This window comes from Notolepis coatsorum (genome assembly GCF_963971535.1).
Source record: "Notolepis coatsorum genome assembly, chromosome: 18".
NCBI classification, from domain to species: Eukaryota; Metazoa; Chordata; class Actinopteri; order Aulopiformes; family Paralepididae; genus Notolepis; species Notolepis coatsorum.
This window is the reverse complement of record NC_140182.1, coordinates 35,562,626-35,582,632: the sequence shown is the minus strand read 5'-3', so window position 1 is coordinate 35,582,632 and position 20,007 is coordinate 35,562,626. Positions and strand designations below refer to the sequence as shown.

The 20,007-nt window shown below is 48.5% G+C and overlaps 1 protein-coding gene across 2 annotated transcripts in view; it reads right to left on the bottom strand.

The window, feature by feature from the left end:
* The window catches only part of btbd11b (BTB (POZ) domain containing 11b), a 233,383-nt gene that overhangs the window by 70,416 nt on the left and 142,960 nt on the right, over positions 1-20,007 (bottom strand). For both annotated transcript variants that reach the window (XM_084335035.1, XM_084335036.1), the window contains exon 3: positions 2,111-2,318. In XM_084335035.1, the coding sequence (XP_084191161.1) occupies positions 2,111-2,318 (208 nt within the window). The remainder of the gene's footprint in view (positions 1-2,110; positions 2,319-20,007) is intronic.

Here is a 20,007-nt window from a genome sequence, read left to right as displayed (position 1 = left end):
CCTTTTCATCATCTTTACCATTGATTTGACTTCTCTCTTCTTCTCCATCTATTTATTTATTTTCTTTACTCCCTCTCTCTCTCACCGAATCATCATCTTTTCTCCGTCTCTCCCCCCAGTGAGTTTTTTCCGGAGTTCGTTTGTTCTTCAGTATATCGGTCTGTCTCGAAGCAGGAATGAGCTGACACAAAGGAACCTGCCCAATTTCACAGCAGTAGCCAATTCTACAGCCAACCTTTGTTTGTTCAATGGAATTGACTAGAATGTAGCTGTTGTGTTTGATCGTGCTTAACAGATTCAGAATCGACAGCTGTTGTGTCCCTTTAATGCTGTTTAATGCCCTTTAAATGGAGCTATCCCACTCTGACTCATCTCTCTCTCTCTCTCTCTCTCTCTCTCTCTCTCTCTCTCTCTCTCTCTCTCTCTCTCTCTCTCTCTTCTTGTGTGGAACATCGTAACACAAACTTCTGATGTGAAAGAGGCACGAGATTGATACTTTGTATTGATATTGTTTTCCCTTTTGATGTTCACCTCAGGTGTAATGATAAAAGCCTGAACTACTCAGGAGTTGAACCCCAAGGAAACTGTGAAAGAAGGATGAGTCATTATGTCAGAAGAATATCAACGTTCTGTGGTCTGCTTGGCGCCAGACTTTGGTACCAGTTCTATTGAAGCCTATGGGAGATGCATGGAGAAGCTAAATATACAAGCTATTTGAGGAAATATACATCAACTAATATATCAAATGTTAGCTTAGGTAATAACCCGTTTAAATGACGAGGAGATGGCTGATCCCATTCAACTCAATGTCGGCAGAACTGAACGTTTTCACACTTGGCACCAATGCGTTCACACGCTACACCGTGACGTAATGACCCTTCCTTCATTTATAGTTTCCTTGTTGAACCCTGGCCTCCCGCATAAAGGTCTGGCACTTAACCCCTCCACCAATTGCTCAAGTAAATGTAGCAGTGTGGTGTATCAACAAGGCCGGCCGCAAGGCTGAAAATGATTGTGGTTGAGTGATACACTGCTTCCCCACATAAGAAAGTACAAAAACACATGTCAGGCGAAATGATTAGGAAACAAAACCTTTGTTCAGCTCGGTTTTAAAATAATTGCTAGAGGCTGTAACAACGGGTGCAGGGAAGGACGATTATATTCGAGCGGACCGCAGACGTGCGCGGGGTCCACTGTTATGGTTTTAACAGCTATTTTCCTGTACAGCCTAAAGCGGTCGCCTTCTCAAACTGTTCGATAGATTAATTGTCAGATTTACTGTGGTCCCACCTAATGCCCTATTTGTAAATAGCTCTGAAAGTGAAATGTAACGCTAGTGCTACAGTATATTATCACAGTAATATCATGATGCATAATCATGTCTGTCATACGTGATATCTTGCCCAGTGCAAGTGCAATTTATTTGGACTAAATCCAAGCTGGCATAATTTTCCCTGTGATCCACTGTTATACAGAATATGCTGTTCTACCCATAATCATCACGAGAGCATTATTTCCAAGTAGTGAAGCAGGTGGAAAGAAAAGCAATCTCTTGACCATATCCATCATGCAGACTTTCTTTCATCATTCAAAAAAGCACTCAAAACCCACTTTTTTTTATTTAATCTCTACTAAAACTGTATTGTATTGTATTGGTTGTTTTGTAAAGTGTCTTTTGAGCATTTGGAAAAGCGCTATATAAATCTGATGTATTATTCATTATTATTGACCACAGGCTGCACCTCTCCGTGCAAAGTTATCTCAGCAGTGCTGGGATGTAAATTCAACACACCTTATCTCAGCGTTCCACGCTGCAGGCAGAACGCACCTGTCTTATCAAACAGCCTCCATATTAAACTCTTTTTTTTTGCATACTTTACAAACCAAATTCAGTTTTGAAAATGGGGCGATAGATGGAAAACATTCCAATGTAGACACATCTACAATGTAAAATCTACTATTATCTAATTTTTGACCTTTGAAGATTGTAGGCCACTAGCCAACATTGTTTGGTTGTGTGATCATCCGGGTTTGATCAACAAAGTCATACGACTGTCGACTGAGAATCATATGACGTCCACATGACCTCTGAACCTGGGCGTGTTCTCACCTCTCCGTCTGCAGGGTGACCTTGGACGGCTCCACGTTGGGGTTCTCCCACTCCATCTGAGGGCAGTGCATGAAGTAGCAGAGGGTGTAGATGGCCTCGGGGGCCCAGTGCACCCCCCCGCGGCTCTTCTGGTGGACGGGGGTCCCGTTGGTGTTGTTCTTCACGTGGAGCGGCTGGAGGTGGTGCATGGCCCGGGACACCAGGTCACCTGGAGCAAGGACACACACACACACACACATGGTGACACAGGGACACAAGCGCACACAAACAATACACACAATACACACACACACACACAAGGACGAAAAAACACACAGGTGCACATGGCAGCACACAGGATCAGAGGCCCATACACACACACAGGAATGTAAACATACAGGCAGACACACACACACATACACACACACACATACGCACGCACACGCACGCACGCACACACACACACACACACACACACACACACACACACACACACACACACACACACACACACACACACACACACACACACACACACACACACACACACACACACACACACACACACACACACACACACACACACACACACACACACACACACACACACACACACACACACACACACACAGACACACACAGACACACACATATGCCCAGGCACCCACACACACACACAGATGTGGCGGAAACAGGGGTATTTTGAGCATGGCCTTTAAAAAGACGCCAGGGAAATGATCCACATTCCCCCCTAACCCCTGGAGAGCCCCCCCCCCCCCCCCCCCTCTGTCAGGGACACAGACAGGCTCCACCCCTGGAGAGCCCCCCCCCCCCCTCTGTGAGGGACACAGACAGGCTTCACCCCTGGAGAGCGCCCCCCCCCTCTGTCAGGGACACAGACAGGCTTCACCCCTGGAGAGCCCCCCCCCCCCCCCCTCCATCAGGGACACAGACAGGCTCCACCCCTGGAGAGCCCCCCCCCCCCCCCCCTCCGTCAGGGACACAGACAGGCTCCACCCCTGTCCTCTGGTCATGGCAAAAGACATCCGCATCTCTTTAAAGCTTTAAAGTTAGATTTTTGCTCCATAACACACCTTAACATGGACACACTGGCTCACTGTCTACAGTGTGTGTGAGTTTCATTGAACAGTGTAGCCAGCGGCAGTGCAGAGATGTTCCCTTCTCAGCTTTCACAGAGAGGCTTCCCTTCTAACCAGTCAGAGAAGCTTAAAGGGTATTTAGTTGGAATAAGCTTTTAGTGGTTGAATCTATGTGTTTCTCATTCAACACAGTCCGGCAACGAGGACCAACCACTAGACTAACCACCACACATAGTGGGCTTGTTCCAACTACACTCTCTCTGGGCGTCTCTGATTGGTTAGAAGGGCGAGCCTCTCTTTAGAATGGAATACCTCTGCACTGCTCCTACACACTGGTCAATGGAACTCACTCACAGGAGACAGTGAGCCAGTGTGTCCACGTATGTTTTATGGAGCAAAATTCAAACGAAAGAAAAATCGACACATTGTAACTTCTGAAAATCAATGATCACAAAAATAATTGTTTATTTCTATCTCTCCTTTAGGTTATGGTGTGTGGGGTGTGATGTCTCCGTTGAGGTTAATGTTAGAGTTATGGTAAGGGTTAGGTTAACGTTAGAGTTAAAGGTCCCATGTTTTGCTATTCCTTTCACTATTTGGGCAATGTTACACAATTCCTGTGAGTCTATGGAACACATCTGTACGTTTTTATTTTTTGTATCATTGTTTTGTACTCTAAAGCAGGGGTTCCTAAAGTTTTCAGGCCGCGACCCCCGAAATAACGTGTCAGAGAGCCACGACCCCCACTATTATAGGAGGTACAAAATAAAAAATAAATCAATTTGAATTTTTTTTTTTAATTTATTTCTTTTTTATAAATGGAAATGTATGGTTGAAACATGCAAACGTTCAAACGCACACACACTATTAAGCATTGGAGGCTTTTAACCAGGGCCGGACTGGGGAAATCATTCAGGCCAGTAAATATAGTGCGAAATATAGCCCCAGTCAGCCCACTTTTTAAGCGGGGGGTCTGGGGGTCGCCCACCAGGAAATGTTTTGTTACAAAGACTTCATTTCCTGCATTCTGGTGCAGGACTTTTTGTATTTGTACTCTTTAAATGCCAGTGTTTGTGATGGCATCACAAATTATTGTTAAAAAACAGGCTAGCATATGTATAGCAACAACACTGATTTTGATGGATTTTCATTTTTTTTTGTAAAAAAGGACTAAATTGTTCTCTTCAAAAACGCCATACAAATATTACTATATGTTGAAATAATTTACCACTTTTTCTTTCATAAATCTTTTATTCAACTTCAGCCCTGATCATAACACCACATATTCATTTTTATAATTCTAACCCTTTAAATGCCAGTGTGTGTGATGGCATATATTTGCAATATATCAAATGCAAAGTAGATTTTTCTGGGGGGGATTATTACAGGCTAGCATGTGTCAATGATTAGCAACAACACTGATTTTGATGGATCTTTAGTTTTTTGTAAGGGTCCCGCCTCCACCAATCACATCCGGCTCCCTTTGTGTGTGTGTGTGAATGAATGAATGAATGAAAACTTTATTTAACAGATTGCAGAATGGGTACAATACAGTACGGCTCAATACACACAATTGTTAAGGGGATGCAGACCAGAGAAAGACGTTTGTCTTGTTTACATCAGGGTCCCCCATTTTCAATTCATATTGACATTTATGTCATACAAAACATACATTGTGGGATCGCAAGAAAGGATGAAACGGGAGACGGTAGTCGAGTCTTTCCTTTACTTCCCAACATAAATTACATACATCAAAAACAGAGTGCAGAGGCGTTTAACGTTACTACTTCAAAGTGACAGCAGCCAGCTGACAGCTGACAGGTGACCTAATATACGTCACCAAATACCCACACCGTTCCCAGAATCCCCAGGCTTAAAGGAGCATTCCCCCGCTCCTCAAGTCCAGTGAATGTCTGCACCAATTGTGCGTGATAAGTGTCACCACACAGGCCCCCCCAGAATTCACAATAACCCCCCAAAAGATCATCCACAGTCAACGAGGCGGGGGCGGATCAGGCGCCCAAAACGAGTCCGTATCACCCGTGCAGGGGTAGAGGTGGGGATTGGGGCGTGTGGGGGGGATTCAGGAGATATGAGGTGACTAGAGGGAAAAGCAGTTGGCAGGGGCCGGGCAGGGGGTCGTCCACGCCGCGGGGGCCGGGCCAGTTCAACTGGCCTGTCTAGGTCCAAATGGGCAGGCTTGAGCCGGTCGACCGATACCCGCTCTGACCTTCCTCCAATGTCCACCATGAAGTTCTTAGGCCCCGCCTCCAGGACGCGAAAAGGGCCGTCGTAAGGGGGCTGCAGAGGAGTACGGTGGCTGTCATGGCGAATGAAAACATACCTGGCTGACTGCAGATCCCTAGGCATGTAGGACTGCGGGAGGCAGTGCTGGGAAGTTGGGACTGGGGTGAAAGCACCGGCGCCATCCCTGAGCACAGTCCGAGATGAGGTGACCGACCAGGGAGCCTCGGCATCCGGGAGGAACTCCCCAGGGACTCGCAGCGGCTGTCCGTACACCAGCTCAGCAGCCGAGGCCTGCAGGTCTTCTTTGGGGGCGGAGCGCAGGCCAAGCATGACCCAGGGAAGCCGGTCGACCCAGTTGCAGTCCGTAAGGCTGGCCCGCAGAGCAGCCTTCATAGAGCGGTGAAACCGTTCACACAAGCCGTTGCCCTGTGGGTTGTAGGCTGTGGTGCGGTGGAGCTTCACTCCCAGGCCCTCGGCAACTGCAGTCCAGAGCCCGGACGTAAACTGTGGGCCCCGGTCGGATGTGAGATCAGATGGTGTGCCAAAACGGGCTACCCAGGACCCAATGAACGCCCGGGCCACCTCGGCGGATGTGGTCGATGCCAGCGGGACCACCTCCGGCCACCTAGTGGTTCTGTCCACCATGGTGAGGAGGTGAGTGAACCCGTGGGAGGGGGGCAGGGGACCCACCAGGTCCACATTGACATGGTCAAAGCGCCTCTCCGGCACGAGAAACGGTGCCAAGGGGGCTTTGGTGTGACGGTGTATCTTTGCACGCTGGCACGCCACGCAGGAGCCGGCCCAGGCTGCGATGTCCTTCCTGAGGCCATGCCAGACGAATTTAGCACTGACCAGCTTAGTTGATGCCTTCACCCCCGGGTGCGACAGGCCATGGATGGCTTCGAATACCTGCCGCCGCCAGCCAGCGGGAACCATCGGACGGGGCTGACCGGTGGAGACGTCGCAGAGGAGCGTGGTGTTGGCAATACCAACCTGCACATCCTCTAACCTTAGCCCAGTGTCGGCTGTTCGGTAGGCCTGCATGTCCTTGTCAGTGGCCTGGTCGGCAGCCATGGCAGCGTAGTCCAGTCCCAAGTGGACGGCCCCCACCACCGTCCGGGAGAGGCAGTCAGCGACGTAGTTGTCTTTACCTGCGACATGCCGTAAGTCCGTGGTAAACTCGGAGATGGCGGAGAGTTGGCGCTGCTGGCGCCCTGACCACGGCTCGGTGGCCTTGGCCATGGCGAAGGTGAGTGGCTTGTGATCCACAAAGGCAGTAAACCGTCGGCCCTCCAGCAGGAATCTGAAGTGCCTGATGGCCAGGAAGAGGCCTAGGAGCTCCCGGTCAAAGGTGCTGTACTTTCTTTCATTGTCCCGCAGCTGGCGACTGAAGAAAGCAAGCGGTTGCCAGCCCCCCCCCACCCACTGTTCGTACACTGCCCCCACTGCGTAGTCTGAGGCGTCAGTTGTGAGGGCGATAGGGGCGGTAGGAAATGGGTGTGCCAGTAATGCGGCATTGGCCAGTGCAGTTTTAGCGCCCAAAAAAGCGTCGTCGGTACACGGGGACCAGTCCACCTCGGCCTTGGGGTCCTTACCACGCAGGGCTTCATACAAGGGACGCATGAGGTGAGCAGCACGGGGAATGAACCTGTTGTAGAAGTTCACCATGCCTAGGAACTCCTGCAGGGACTTCACGGTGCGGGGGCGTGGAAAGCTGGCAACGGCGTCCACCCTGGCAGGGAGCGGAACGGCTCCCTCTGCTGAGACCCTGTGCCCGAGGAAATCTATAGACGACCGGCCGAACTGGCACTTGGCGGGGTTAACAATGAGCCCATGTGCACTGAGCCGCTCAAACAACTGCCTGAGATGTGTCAGGTGCTCCTCTGCAGACGTGCTGGCTACGAGAATGTCGTCCAAGTATACGAACATGAATGCCATATCCCGCAGCACCGAGTCCATCAGTCGCTGGAAAGTCTGTGCCGCCCCCTTGAGGCCAAAGGGCATCCGCAGAAACTCGAACAGGCCAAAAGGAGTGATGACCGCCGTCTTGGGAACGTCCCGTGGGTGAACTGGTACCTGGTGGTATCCCCGCACCAAGTCCACCTTGGAAAAGATGGTGGTCCCCGCCAGGTGGGCGGAGAAGTCCTGTATATGCGGGACGGGGTACCGGTCCGGGGTCGTGGCGTTGTTTAGGCGTCGGAAATCGCCACAGGGACGCCACCCACCATCAGCCTTAGTGACCATATGCAGGGGGGAGGCCCACGGACTGTCAGAACGGCGCACAATTCCAAGGCGTTCCATGGTTGCAAATTCCTCCCTGGCAATGGAGAGCTTAGCTGGGTCAAGGCGCCGAGCACGTGCATAGACCGGGGGACCGACAGTGGCTATATAGTGCTCCACGCCATGCTTAGCGACTGCTGAGGAAAATGTAGGCGTGGTGAGGATAGGGAACTCCGCTAGGAGGCGCTGATATACATCCCCAGCAGCAAGCATGTTGGACAGACCTAGTGTCCCTGGCCCTCCCAGCGTGCACGGGTAGGTAGCGAAGGAGACAGCATCGATTAGGCGACAGTTTGTAATGTCCACTAGCAGCCTGAACGCACACAGGAAGTCCGCGCAGAGGAGAGGAACTGACACAGCGGCCATGACAAACTCCCACCCGAAACGGCGCCCGCCAAAACACACCTCTACATACCTGGTTCCGTAGGTACGTATAGGCGTGCCATTAGCAGCGTCCATGGGGGGACCGTGGCCCCCAGCCATAGTGTCCACAGCTGTAGCAGGCAGGATGCTTCGTTGCGCGCCCGAGTCGACTAGTAGTCGCCGGCCAAATAAGGTGTCCTTAATAAATAGCAGCCTGCTGCCTCCGCCAACGCTCATGGCTGTTAATGAGCATTGGCCCTGGCGTTTCCCTGGTCACTGTAATTGCACGGTGGGCGACACTGTTTGGCCCTGGCGCCAAACCGGTTATGGAAATAACACCATCCACTGTTACCCTGGCGACGGGCAGTCACTGCTGCAGCGGCGTCCGCAGCGTCCACTAGGTGGGTAGGTGGGTGGTAGGCTGGAAGCAGCGCATGCACAAACTGCTGTCGGTTGGCGAGATAAATCCTGTCCGCTTCGGCAGCCAGCGCGCGGTAGTCCTTGGTGAAGGAGACGGGAGAGCTGGCCAGGGCGGTGCGCACAGGCGCTGGGAGCTGACGCATGAAAACATGTTTAAATAAAAAAGAGGGATCTGCCGAGCCCAAAACGGACAGCATCCTGTCCATCAGTTCGGACGGCTTGCCGTCGCCGAGGCCGTTAAGTGACAATAGACGATCCGCCTTTTCAATCTCCGACAGTTCAAATAATTGCAAAAGGAATGCCTTGATAGAGTCATATTTGCCGGCAGCTGGCGGGGCTTCCAGCAGCCCCATAGCGCGGGCCGTCGTCTGGGCATCCAATGCTGCTACCACATGATAATATTTCGTAACATCCTGTGTTATTCCTCTCAACTCGAACTGAGCTTCAATGTGTTGAAACCAGGGTCGAGGGCTGTGATGCCAGAAGTCGGGTAACTTGATTGCAGCGGCGTAGATAATGTTCACTTCTCCGTCCGTCATGATGTAATATTCCTCACGTACTTCGGGTCACCAATGTGGGATCGCAAGAAAGGATGAAACGGGAGACGGTAGTCGAGTCTTTCCTTTACTTCCCAACATAAATTACATACATCAAAAACAGAGTGCAGAGGCGTTTAACGTTACTACTTCAAAGTGACAGCAGCCAGCTGACAGCTGACAGGTGACCTAATATACGTCACCAAATACCCACACCGTTCCCAGAATCCCCAGGCTTAAAGGAGCATTCCTCTGCTCCTCAAGTCCAGTGAATGTCTGCACCAATTGTGCGTGATAAGTGTCACCACAACATGACATTTATGGCCTAGGGACATACAGGTATTTAGTACTGATACATTTGTGATATATACGGTATTCAAATATACAGTACTGTTACCCATAGATCCTGACAGAGTATATATGATGGGGAGGGGACTGTACATTAGGAGGGGGTGGGTGGGTGGGAGAGAAATATACATACGGTGGGGAGGAGACTGTACATTTGGAGGGGGTGGGTGGGTGGGAGAGAAATATACATACGGCGGGGAGAGAATATACATGCGGTGGGGAGGAAACTGTCTAATAGGAGGGGGTGGGGGTGGGGGGTTTGGACATTTACGGTGGCCAGTTTCGAATTGCAGCCTCCCGTAGGTGCTCTTTAAGAGCGGTTTTGAATGTGGGTAGGGATTCACATTCCTTTACAGCTTTGGGTAGGGCGTTCCACATTGATGTGGCATAATCAGTGGTGCAGTCGTAATATGGGAACTACCCGGACGCATGCGCACAGAACAGATTATTATTATGCAGAATAAATAGTAGGAAACATGTTTGTATAGGAAATTACTAGTTTTAGTTTAGTTTTTGTAAATATTGCCTTGAAATAGAGAAGCTGAAAAAGGTAGCAGGATGTAGCCTTCAATATATAAAGAAATTATATTCAACAGATATGGTTGAAAAACAAACAATGTTTTAAATGTAATTGTAGTTACAATTTCTTTAATTGAATGAACTTAAACTAGAAAAGTAAATACAAACTAAATTAACAATGTAACTTAGGCCCCATCCACACGAGCGCTGGGTTTAATGTAACCGTGATTGTATGTGCGCAGTTGCACTGTTCGGCCACACACAACCGGGGATTTGCTACACTGCAACCGCGGTCTTTGAAACCGGTGCCCAGGGTGAAGTTTTGCGGTTTTGCAGTTGCGTGTGAGCGTAGCAACCGAGGTTATTCCCAGTGTTTACAGCAGAGCTGTCGCAATTATTTCCCATGTTCACGGCAGACCGCGGGGTAGAGAGATTATAGCAGAGCCAGCTACACCAGTGTTTACAGCAGAGCTGTCCCAAGTAGCGTTATATGAAAATGATTGTAACAAACTTCTGTTCAAAACGTAACAACTTAACAATTGTTTGTATTGAGCCGTATTGTATTGTACCCATTCTGCAATGTGTTAAATAACGTTTACATCCATTTCATATCGGTAACGTTACCACATTACGTTAGCATTTAAGCTATATACTATACATGGATATAGCCATTCACATTAGCATGTAGCTAACAACACCGGCGGTCTTTTGTGAGACTAAACTATCCGCTCTTGGTGGTAAATTGTGTTGCTGATGGTTTTGTTTCATCAACAAAATGAGAGGCAGAACACACAGTGAATGTATCCGTTTGTTTATTGCTGTGAGGGTTTTGTCCGTTGCTCACCTACTCGCTCTGTTCCTTTAAGCCTACTCGCTCTGTTCCTTTAGTTTTCTGTTAATCAATTGCATTCTCCTCACCTCACTAGCCCCCACCCTCGCGTTCGTTACTCTCGTTTGCTCTTCAGCAGCCACACCCTTGGACTACCTGTCATTATGTGTTTGATTGGTCTGGTGCTGAACACACACTTCTAGTTTCAAGTATCAATTACCTTCACGCACCTGACGTGTATTCTAATTAGTTCCCCCTGGGCTTTAAGTACCTCGCTCTTCCCCTCTGGCCTTGTCGGGTCGTTCCGTATCATATCTCAATCACCAAGACCCCTTCGGGAGGTTCTCTGTCTTAGGGCTCCTACGGTAGTTTCGGTTTCTGTCTGTTATGCTGTTTTCATCTCCGGCGTGAGATGCGCTCTAGCCTTCGCCTCCTGTCGCCGTTTGCCTGGAAGGAGACACTGGACTGCGCTCTCTAAACTTCCACGGGAGGTATTCCAGTGTTCCACTTCAGACCTCCGCGCAGCAGACGCCCAGACGTGCATCCAGACCTCCGCGCAGCAGACGCGCTCTTCACTCCAGACGCGCATCGCTTCCTAATACTCTACGGGAGGATGCGTCTCTCCGAGCCGGCGCGCTCTTCCGCGCAGACGCGCTCTTCACTCCAGACGCGCATTCAGACGCACTCCAGATGCGTCCTCCGTACCGGCGCGTACTCCAAGCAGACGCGCACCCCTCAGACCTCCGCGCCAGATGCGCCCTCCGTACCGGCGCGTACTCCAAGCAGTCGCGCACCCCTCAGACCTCCGCGCCAGATGCGCCCTCCGTACCGGCGCGTACTCCAAGCAGTCGCGCACCACTCAGACCTCCGCGCCAGATGCGCCCTCCGTACCGGCGCGTACTCCAAGCAGTCGCGCACCACTCAGACCTCCGCTTGGACAACCCGTTCCCCGTGGCGACGCGCTCGCCCTGTTGTTCCTGCTCTCTTTACGCACAGCGCCTGGGTGAGTTTTGCAAGACTGTCTTTGACCCTATTCGTTTTTCGTGTGTTTAAGACACTGAAGATATCCTGCTTTTTGTCAGACTGTCACTCACCCAGTGTCAGCTTTTTGGATTGTTCATTGGGATAATATTTGCTTTAACATCGCTCACTGTGTGTATTCACACCGAAGATATTATCACTTGGATTATTGTTTGGACTTCGCTGACTGTGTGTATTCACACCGAAGATACTGTCACTTGGATTATTATTGGGACTTCGCTCACAGTGTTTATTTGCACCGAAGATTCTATCACGTGGATTTGTGTTTGGGACGTTACTCACAGTGTGTATTTACACCGAAGATTCAGTCACTTGGATTACTCTGTTTTGGGACAAGTCACTTCTCCTGTCACCTGCTCTGTTCCCAACTGTACTCTGAGCTAACCCGCTCCCTCTCTCCCTCTCGGTCCCGTTTACCACCTCGGAGAGCTGCCGAGAGGAATCTGCAGAGCGGCTCTGACGTCACCGTCTGCTTCCCCAGACGAACCATCCCGGGAGAAGCTGCAGAGCAGCAACATTCTTCTAATGCTTGTATCCCAGTCTTTGTCTGTTTTTCCCCACTCTTGTCCTCCTAGTCCTCCCTGTCCCCAGCCCGCCTCCACGGGCCTCTGTCCCTGTTTCCAGTCCTCTCTAGTCCTCCTAGTCCTCCCTGTCCAGTCCTCCTAGTCATCCTAGTCCTCCCTGTCCAGTCCTCCTAGTCCTCCTAGTCCCAGTTCCTGCCCTTGTTCCCTTGCCCTGTTCCTGTTTTCCCTTAGCCTTCCCCTTAGCCAGCTCGCCTCTTAAAGGCACTGTGCCTTTTTCCCATTTCTTGTTTTCCAGTAATTTGTTTCTCCCTTAAAGGGACAGTGCCGTTTTCTGTGTGTTTCAATAAATGCCCAGTTCTTGGCTTACTCTCATACCTGTCTTGTGTTGTGCGATTGGGGTCGGTTACAAACCATAACAATTGCAGTTTCTTTCTTTGCTGAAAATATAATGTTCCGTTGGCAAAATGATCAATAGGGTCCAGCTGTGTTTCTAAACAGGAAGTTTAGTGAGCGTTCAGCCTTTTCTGATTGGTTGAAATGGCCTTCATGTCTGAACAACATCGCCGCCTACTGTTTTGGCATTGTACTACATGTAACGGTTGCTGGTGCCGTGGGTATGCAGTTATACACGGTTGTTCACCTGTGTTCACCTGTGTGGAGTGGACGGAGTTTTATTTTTTCAAACTTCGGTTATATTAAATCCAAACACTCGTGTGGACAGGGCCTTAGTTTACAGAAGGACAGTTTCCTTCTGAAGCACAACTGCCTCATCCTTGATCCTTCCAGTCGAGACCATTGTCACATAGTGAGAGGTTCCACACTCCACAGCTCAAGCAAACCCCCACCAATTGGTACAGGCTTGTATTTTGGTTTGGCTCTTCTCGTGCTTTGTTATGCTATCGGTATCCTATTATTATGCAAAGTCTAGGTGATAGATAACTAAGTGCCGGCCGCCGGGTACTTGGCGCACGGCGTGACGAGTCCAGTGACAATTGTGAATGCATTTTTGTGTGCGCGCACGTGCACATTCGTGCGCGACTGCGCGTACACATCCGTGCGAGATTGCGCGTACTTCTGCTCAGCGAACTACTAGGACGGCGTGGTACCCCGTCCACCCACCACTGCATCCCTGGGCATAATTGCAAAACGTGTTTAGTCCCTTGTTTGTGTGAGCAAGAGAGAGAGAGAGAGATAGATAGTTCTCCAACTTGTGTGAGTTGCAGTGATCTCCTGGTTGTTCCCCACCTAGGTTATCTAACTTTTGCACCGCTGCAACTAGAAACACTGGCCTGGCCTGCTTCTAAGTTCAGTGGCCTGACTGCATGAATTATTATTATAATTTTTTGGAAATATTTTTTTATATATATTTTTTTGGAAATCATCTGGCGACCCCCCCCGCGGCGGCTCGCAACCACTTTGGGAACCACTGCTCTAAAGCAGCATTTTTCCACTTCAAGATTTCAAGCTGTTTTGGGCTGGGCTCCGCCCATACTCGCAAAGCGCTTTGAGTGACAGTCACCCACAGTCTGCACTGGCAGACAGAGAGAGACATAGAGAGATAGAGAAGGAGACTAATTAATTTCGCCGCGGGGGGCATAATCCCACGGGACAATGCATTGATAACTTGTTTCAAATGACAATATATACCCCTGTGAATATTATCGCACGGATCGGAATACACGTGGGAGTGTGCGTGTGCGCTATGATATTTTGCAACAGGTTGACGTGACGCGAGTGCAGACAGAGAGAGAGCAGAGAACGAGCGAGCGAGAGAGAGGGACACGCAGTTCCGACTGCGTGTACACGCAGTCGGGAGTGTGTGTAAAATGCTCTGTATCCCTCTCTCTCCCTCTCTCTCTCTCTCCCTCTCTCTCGCTCGCTCGTTCTCTGCTCTCTGTCGGCACACGTGCCACATCAACCCGTTTGAGGAAGTGTCAGTATTTCCACTTGCTCTGTTGTTGAGCGAATGGTTGAGTGTGCGCTACAACCATAGAGTTAGTTAGTTATGCAGATGAGAATTCTTCTACGTCAAAGATACGCGATATTCAGAATGGCTTAGTTCAATGGGGGAGGATCTCGTGACATGTGAACTGGACTGATAAGCCAAAATGAGAATTAGAGACACAGACCCCATTGATACAACCCCACATTGCTAGAAAACAATGCTAAACACTGGAAAAGGCAATTTATAAGACATGGGACCTTTAACCCATTCCGTGCCAATCACGAGTATAGTCGGATTTTATCGTTGGGACCCTGAGCTCGCAAAAGGGCAAATACCGCCGCCTATCGTCTCCCGGATGGTATTGCACATCATTGGATTGGATTCGCTGGGGATGTGCATCAGAAAAAAAACTCTGGGTCTGGGTTTCCCTTCTCGGGCATGCAGTATCGTGTTACCACATTGACTGGGGAGGCTGGGAGAAGCGTGGATTATGTGTTTTGGACTATAACGTTGGATCAATGGACGCGATCGATATTTGGAATGGCGATCAGGAATTGGATTAATCTTTTTGCAGAACATCTGATGTGAGGTAAGGACTCTATGTTACCAGTCTTGGGTTAATCAGATGTTCCTTTCACCGCCATCGGAGCGTGTGTGTGTGTGTGTGTGTGTGTGTGTGTGTGTGTGTGTGTGTGTGTGTGTGTGTGTGTGTGTGTGCCGTTGGCGCGGAGCAATACACGGATAAGCATTTTTCAGCCCGCTTCTCTAGCGTGCATAAGGACACATATACTATCGATAATCTAGCGTTTATTTGAAAACGATTCATAAATCAGCCGAAAAATTACAACGTGTTTTGTGTATTCCACTAAAGGGCTATTATCGCGTCTTTCTCTGGAATAACTAGAAATCTCCAAAACTATACTCGTATTCAAAACGGTAGAAAACGGAAATGTACAGATGAAAAAACAACCCGTTTCGTACATGTTGACTGCAAGCTAGTCATTGATAAGCGATGGGTGTATTAGACCCATAGCCATAATTTAAGATATAGTTTAAGCGTTCGCAAATATCCCCGTACTCCCATTGATTAAAGCGCTGGCTTACAAGCCCTAATTTGGTCATATCCGGCCGGCTCTGAATGTGTTAAGGTAAGGGTTAGGTTTATTGTGGATGTGCACAAGGCAATTTAAATGTCTTTTCTAATATCACTCCTAGTTACACGTACTGTACACAAAGTGCTCCACGCGCATGCATTTCCTCAGAGTGGTCAGAGCACAGGGTCGCTCGCAGACACGCACCCCTGGAGCAGTTTGGGGTTTCTGTACCTTGCTCAAGGGCACTTAGGCGGGATGGTGGGCACAGTCGATGTAATACCAGCCACCCTTCTGTCACCAATTCACAGCTGTAAATACACCCTCTTGTCATAACCCGGGGATCGAACCAGCAAGCTTCTTCTACCTCTAGGCCATGCTGCCTCCCACCCGTTCGCAGTGTGAAAGACGGGGGGAGGAGAAGCGGGGGCACAGCCGCACAGAGTGAAAATATATATTTATGGATAAACATTAGAGCTACTCTCCTAGCTATTTTGCCTTGCATAATTGTATAGTACTTCAAGGTCATTAGATCCACTTGGGCTTTGAAAATCAAAGCTCGAGAGGACTCCACTAATAAAAAGGATTTGCATATCTTCTAGACGACTAATGGAATGTAAACAGTTCTCGGGAAAGGCGCATTTTAGCCAAAGTTTTAATGCTCTGGTCTGCATCCCCATAACAATTGTGTGTATTGAGCCATACTGTATTGTACCCATTCTGCAATCTGTTAAATAAAGTTTTCATTTATTCATTCATTAATTCATTCATCAGCTGACGTGTGACCTTTTAGTTCCTCCTAGTTTTGCAAGCAGAGACACAGACAGTTGGGGTAATTTTCTTTATTCCACAAGAACACACTGTAACTAACACGTGTCACACTGTTTTTCATTAAAAAAAAACGATTTCTTATAAATTTGTCAAAATGAACTTCTACCTCTCGTGGCGTTTCTTGTTCTTGAGTGGTCTGGGTTAGTGCTCTTCTGAAGTATAAGACAAGAGTTATTATTAATGGATGCAGTCAAATCCCACATTACGCTCTAATGTAAATTTACCGTCACCACGCAAACCTCTACTCCTGCACTACGAGAAAATCGAATGAAATATCGAAGGAGGATGGATTGCCCCCCAAATCTTTTTTTAATACAAAATATTTATATCATCCTGTATTCAACAAGCCATTGTTCAAGACAATCAAACAATAGAACACAATGGCCCTCTTCTGAAAACAGCTCATTCCACCTAAACGCAGTGTGTGCACAAGGAAGGACGGTCATTCAGAGGAGACAATTGGTGCGTTTAGCCATGATTGTTCTACTTGATGCCTGCCAGCATTCGGTTACGTAGCCTCAACCATGTGTGAGGCGAGCTTGTGAAGAGGACAACTGAACGAGAGGAGAGCTGTTGTTGCGATGAGACAGTGAATCTTTCAGCTGACCTGTGACACAGTGGCGTTGTGCTAGTATAAACAAACAGAGAATAGTGGATGAGATAAGGAGTGAGGAGTGGGTGAGATAAGGAGCGAGGAGTGGATGAGATAAGGAGTGGGGAGTGGGCAAACTCACACTACAGTACAAACTCTCTGATTCTTATTCTTATTATTCGTTGTTTCAGGACGGGTTTACCATTTTCTTTTAACCCAGGCCCTATTTAAATAACCTGACCTGGCAGATGGTCTGCTACACAGAACCATCTGGAAAGTCGTCCTTTAAATGGTTTGTAACTCTCATAACTTGCCATCTTCCTGTTGTCGTCAGTCGTCACACCTACAATTAAACTCATTATAATGTTTGATACAGTTTGCAATTTCCTCAGTAGAACATAAGGAGAGGTTTTGAAAACTAAAGTGATCAGTGAAATTATGGCCTGTACTAGTCAACACATCATGCCGGATAATGGTAAAATAAAAATGGTAAAATTAAAATGGTAAATGGTGCACTTATATAGAGCTTTACAATACATATTATGTTTGACCGGCCCTGCTGCCAGAAATATCGCTGTCAGAACTCGGGACATGAGAACTCATATCCACGTGCACTCATTATACTTTTTGTATTTTGTACTTTTATATTGTATTTGTATTTATATTTTATATTGTATCTATAGTGTATATAGATACTGGACTGGACTGTATAGGACTGTGAAGCTCTGTATTCCCCCCTCCCCCCTGTACCCCCCCCCCCCAACCCATGCTGCTTTGACACCTGAATTTCCCCAAGGGGATTGAATGAATGAATGAATGAATGAATGAATGAATGAATGAATGAATGAATGAATGAATGAATGAATGAATGAATGAATGACTTTATTTGACAATAAAAAAATAAACATGTGACAGAAGAGCACAGTCATGATATACTGCCAAGGATAAAACACAAAAAAGCTCAGAGCTTATTTCCATTGTGGTCCTTGTAGGGGGGTGGGGGAGTGAGATGCTAAAATACATGCATCAAACAAAACGTGACATCACATATACCATTTAACATTTATATACATACAGACTCATACAACATGCAAGGGTGCCTTAAGCTAAGTGACTAGGTCAAGTATAGTCCCTTTTGAGCCATGTCTTCAGGCTGGACTTGAATCTAACGGATTAATAAAGGATCATCTTTATCTTTATCTTTAATGTTTAAACAGGGCCTTGGTAAAAAAATAAATAAGAGCGAACCCGTCCTTTAAGTCCCAATAGCTTTACGGAAAAAGTGAAGAGACTAAACGCGATTCTAGTGGCCATCCCAGGCCACAAAAATAAATCGGCATTTTGCTATTAAGACCCAATACTATACCAGAGTCTCTCCGCCCTCCCTTAATCTCTCTCCTCCTCCTCCTCCTCCTCCTCTCTGTCCTCGTAATTGTACCAATGGGGATACAGGTAAGGAGGCTGTAACCGTGCCCTCTTAAGCATGGAAAGGAGAGCTGAGGTGACGGTGCCTCGGAGTCAACGCAGCGACAGCCTCATGTCTTATTTATGTCGGCCTGTGACATTTCCAGGAGAGGAGGCAGGTGGCCAGGCAAAGGAGGCAGGCACGGCACGCCGCCCTTGGCCTGGAGAAGAAGATTATCATAGAAGTCACGCCGGTGAAGTGCTGCTGCCTGCAGCGACGTGATACAGACAGACACTGAGATTAAAGCTGCTCCTTCACGAGGGCAGGAAAACAAACTAGATTGTTATTGTTGGGGGCTGGGAAGGGCTGGTCGCTGGAGTGTTGGTTATTACGTTATATTAAAAGAGAAGGACCCAATGTGACAGAGAAGAGTTATTTCTTATTATAGGAAGGAAGGAAGGAAGGACGGGAGGGAGGGAGGGAGGGAGGGAGGGAGGGAGGGAGGGAGGGAGGGAGGAAAGAAGGATGGGAGGGAGGGAGGGAGGAAAGAAGGATGGGAGGGAGGGAGGGAGGGAGGGAGGGAGGGAGGAAAGAAGGATGGGAGGGAGGGAGGGAGGGAGGGAGGAGAGCAGCTTAAGGAGCCAAAATGTCAATAGCCTTTTCATTATGAGATCCAAGCTGCTAATCAATATCTCATCCCAGGCAATTAATTCTCTATGCTAACAGGAGCGAGAGAGGCTGAAGACCGGGAGAGTAACGCCTGACCTTCGGGTATTTAAATGATTCAGAAAGCAGGGGTTCACTTTGTCTCCAATGCTTTGAAAAGGCTTGTAAAAAGACCGGGGAGGATGATCATATTTAGCTGTATGCTGTTATTCTAAGCCACCCAACTCCTCGTCCAATCAACAGTCATCTCCCGCCTCGACTACTGCAATGCACTGCTCGCTGGCCTCCCGGCCACTGCCACTAAGCCTCTTCAACTCATTCAGAACGCAGCGGCCCGCCTGATCTCAAACCTACCGAAGTCGGCCCATGTCACCCCACTTCTTAGGGACCTGCACTGGCTCCCCATTGCTGCACGAATCCGCTTCAAGGCCCTCGACCTAGCATACCGTGCGGCAAAGGGAACCGCTCCCGCCTACCTCCGGTCAATGGTCTCTAACTACACACCCTCAAGACCCCTACGCTCTGCATCTTCTGGCCGCCTCAGACCTACTCCTATCCAAGCTCCGGGAGGGTCATCAAAGAGAAGTCGCCTATTCTCAGTCCTTGCCCCACAATGGTGGAATGAACTACCCACCCCAGTTAGGACAGCCGAATCACGTCCAATCTTTCGCCGTCGACTAAAGACGCACTTCTTCAACCATTATCTAAAAAAAAAAAAAAAAAAACAATAAAAAAATCTAACCCTAACTAACCGTACTGTCATGCACTTGTCCTAATAAACTAACCTACACTGTAGCACTCAACACTTTGATGAACATTGTTGCTCAGCTGATAGAGTTGTGCCCTTCCTGATGGCTTGTCGTACAGAACTTGTAAGTCGCTTTGGATAAAAGCGTCAGCTAAATGACTAAATGTAAATGTAAATGTATTCTGGTAGATGAGGTGATGAGGTGAGTTCCATGCGCACAAAAAAAAGACCAGCTTCATACCAGAAACACACAGCCAGCAGAAGCGGCCCAATGTGCCCCACTGTGCCCCAGAGCACCGGGAGCAGCCGCCAGTTTCCTTTCAGCGCCCGTATTAATAGATTAGAGGGCCCATGTTAACAGATTAGAGCGCCCATGTTAATAGATTAGAGCGCCCATGTTAACAGATTAGAGTGCCCATCAGGGCTTGACATA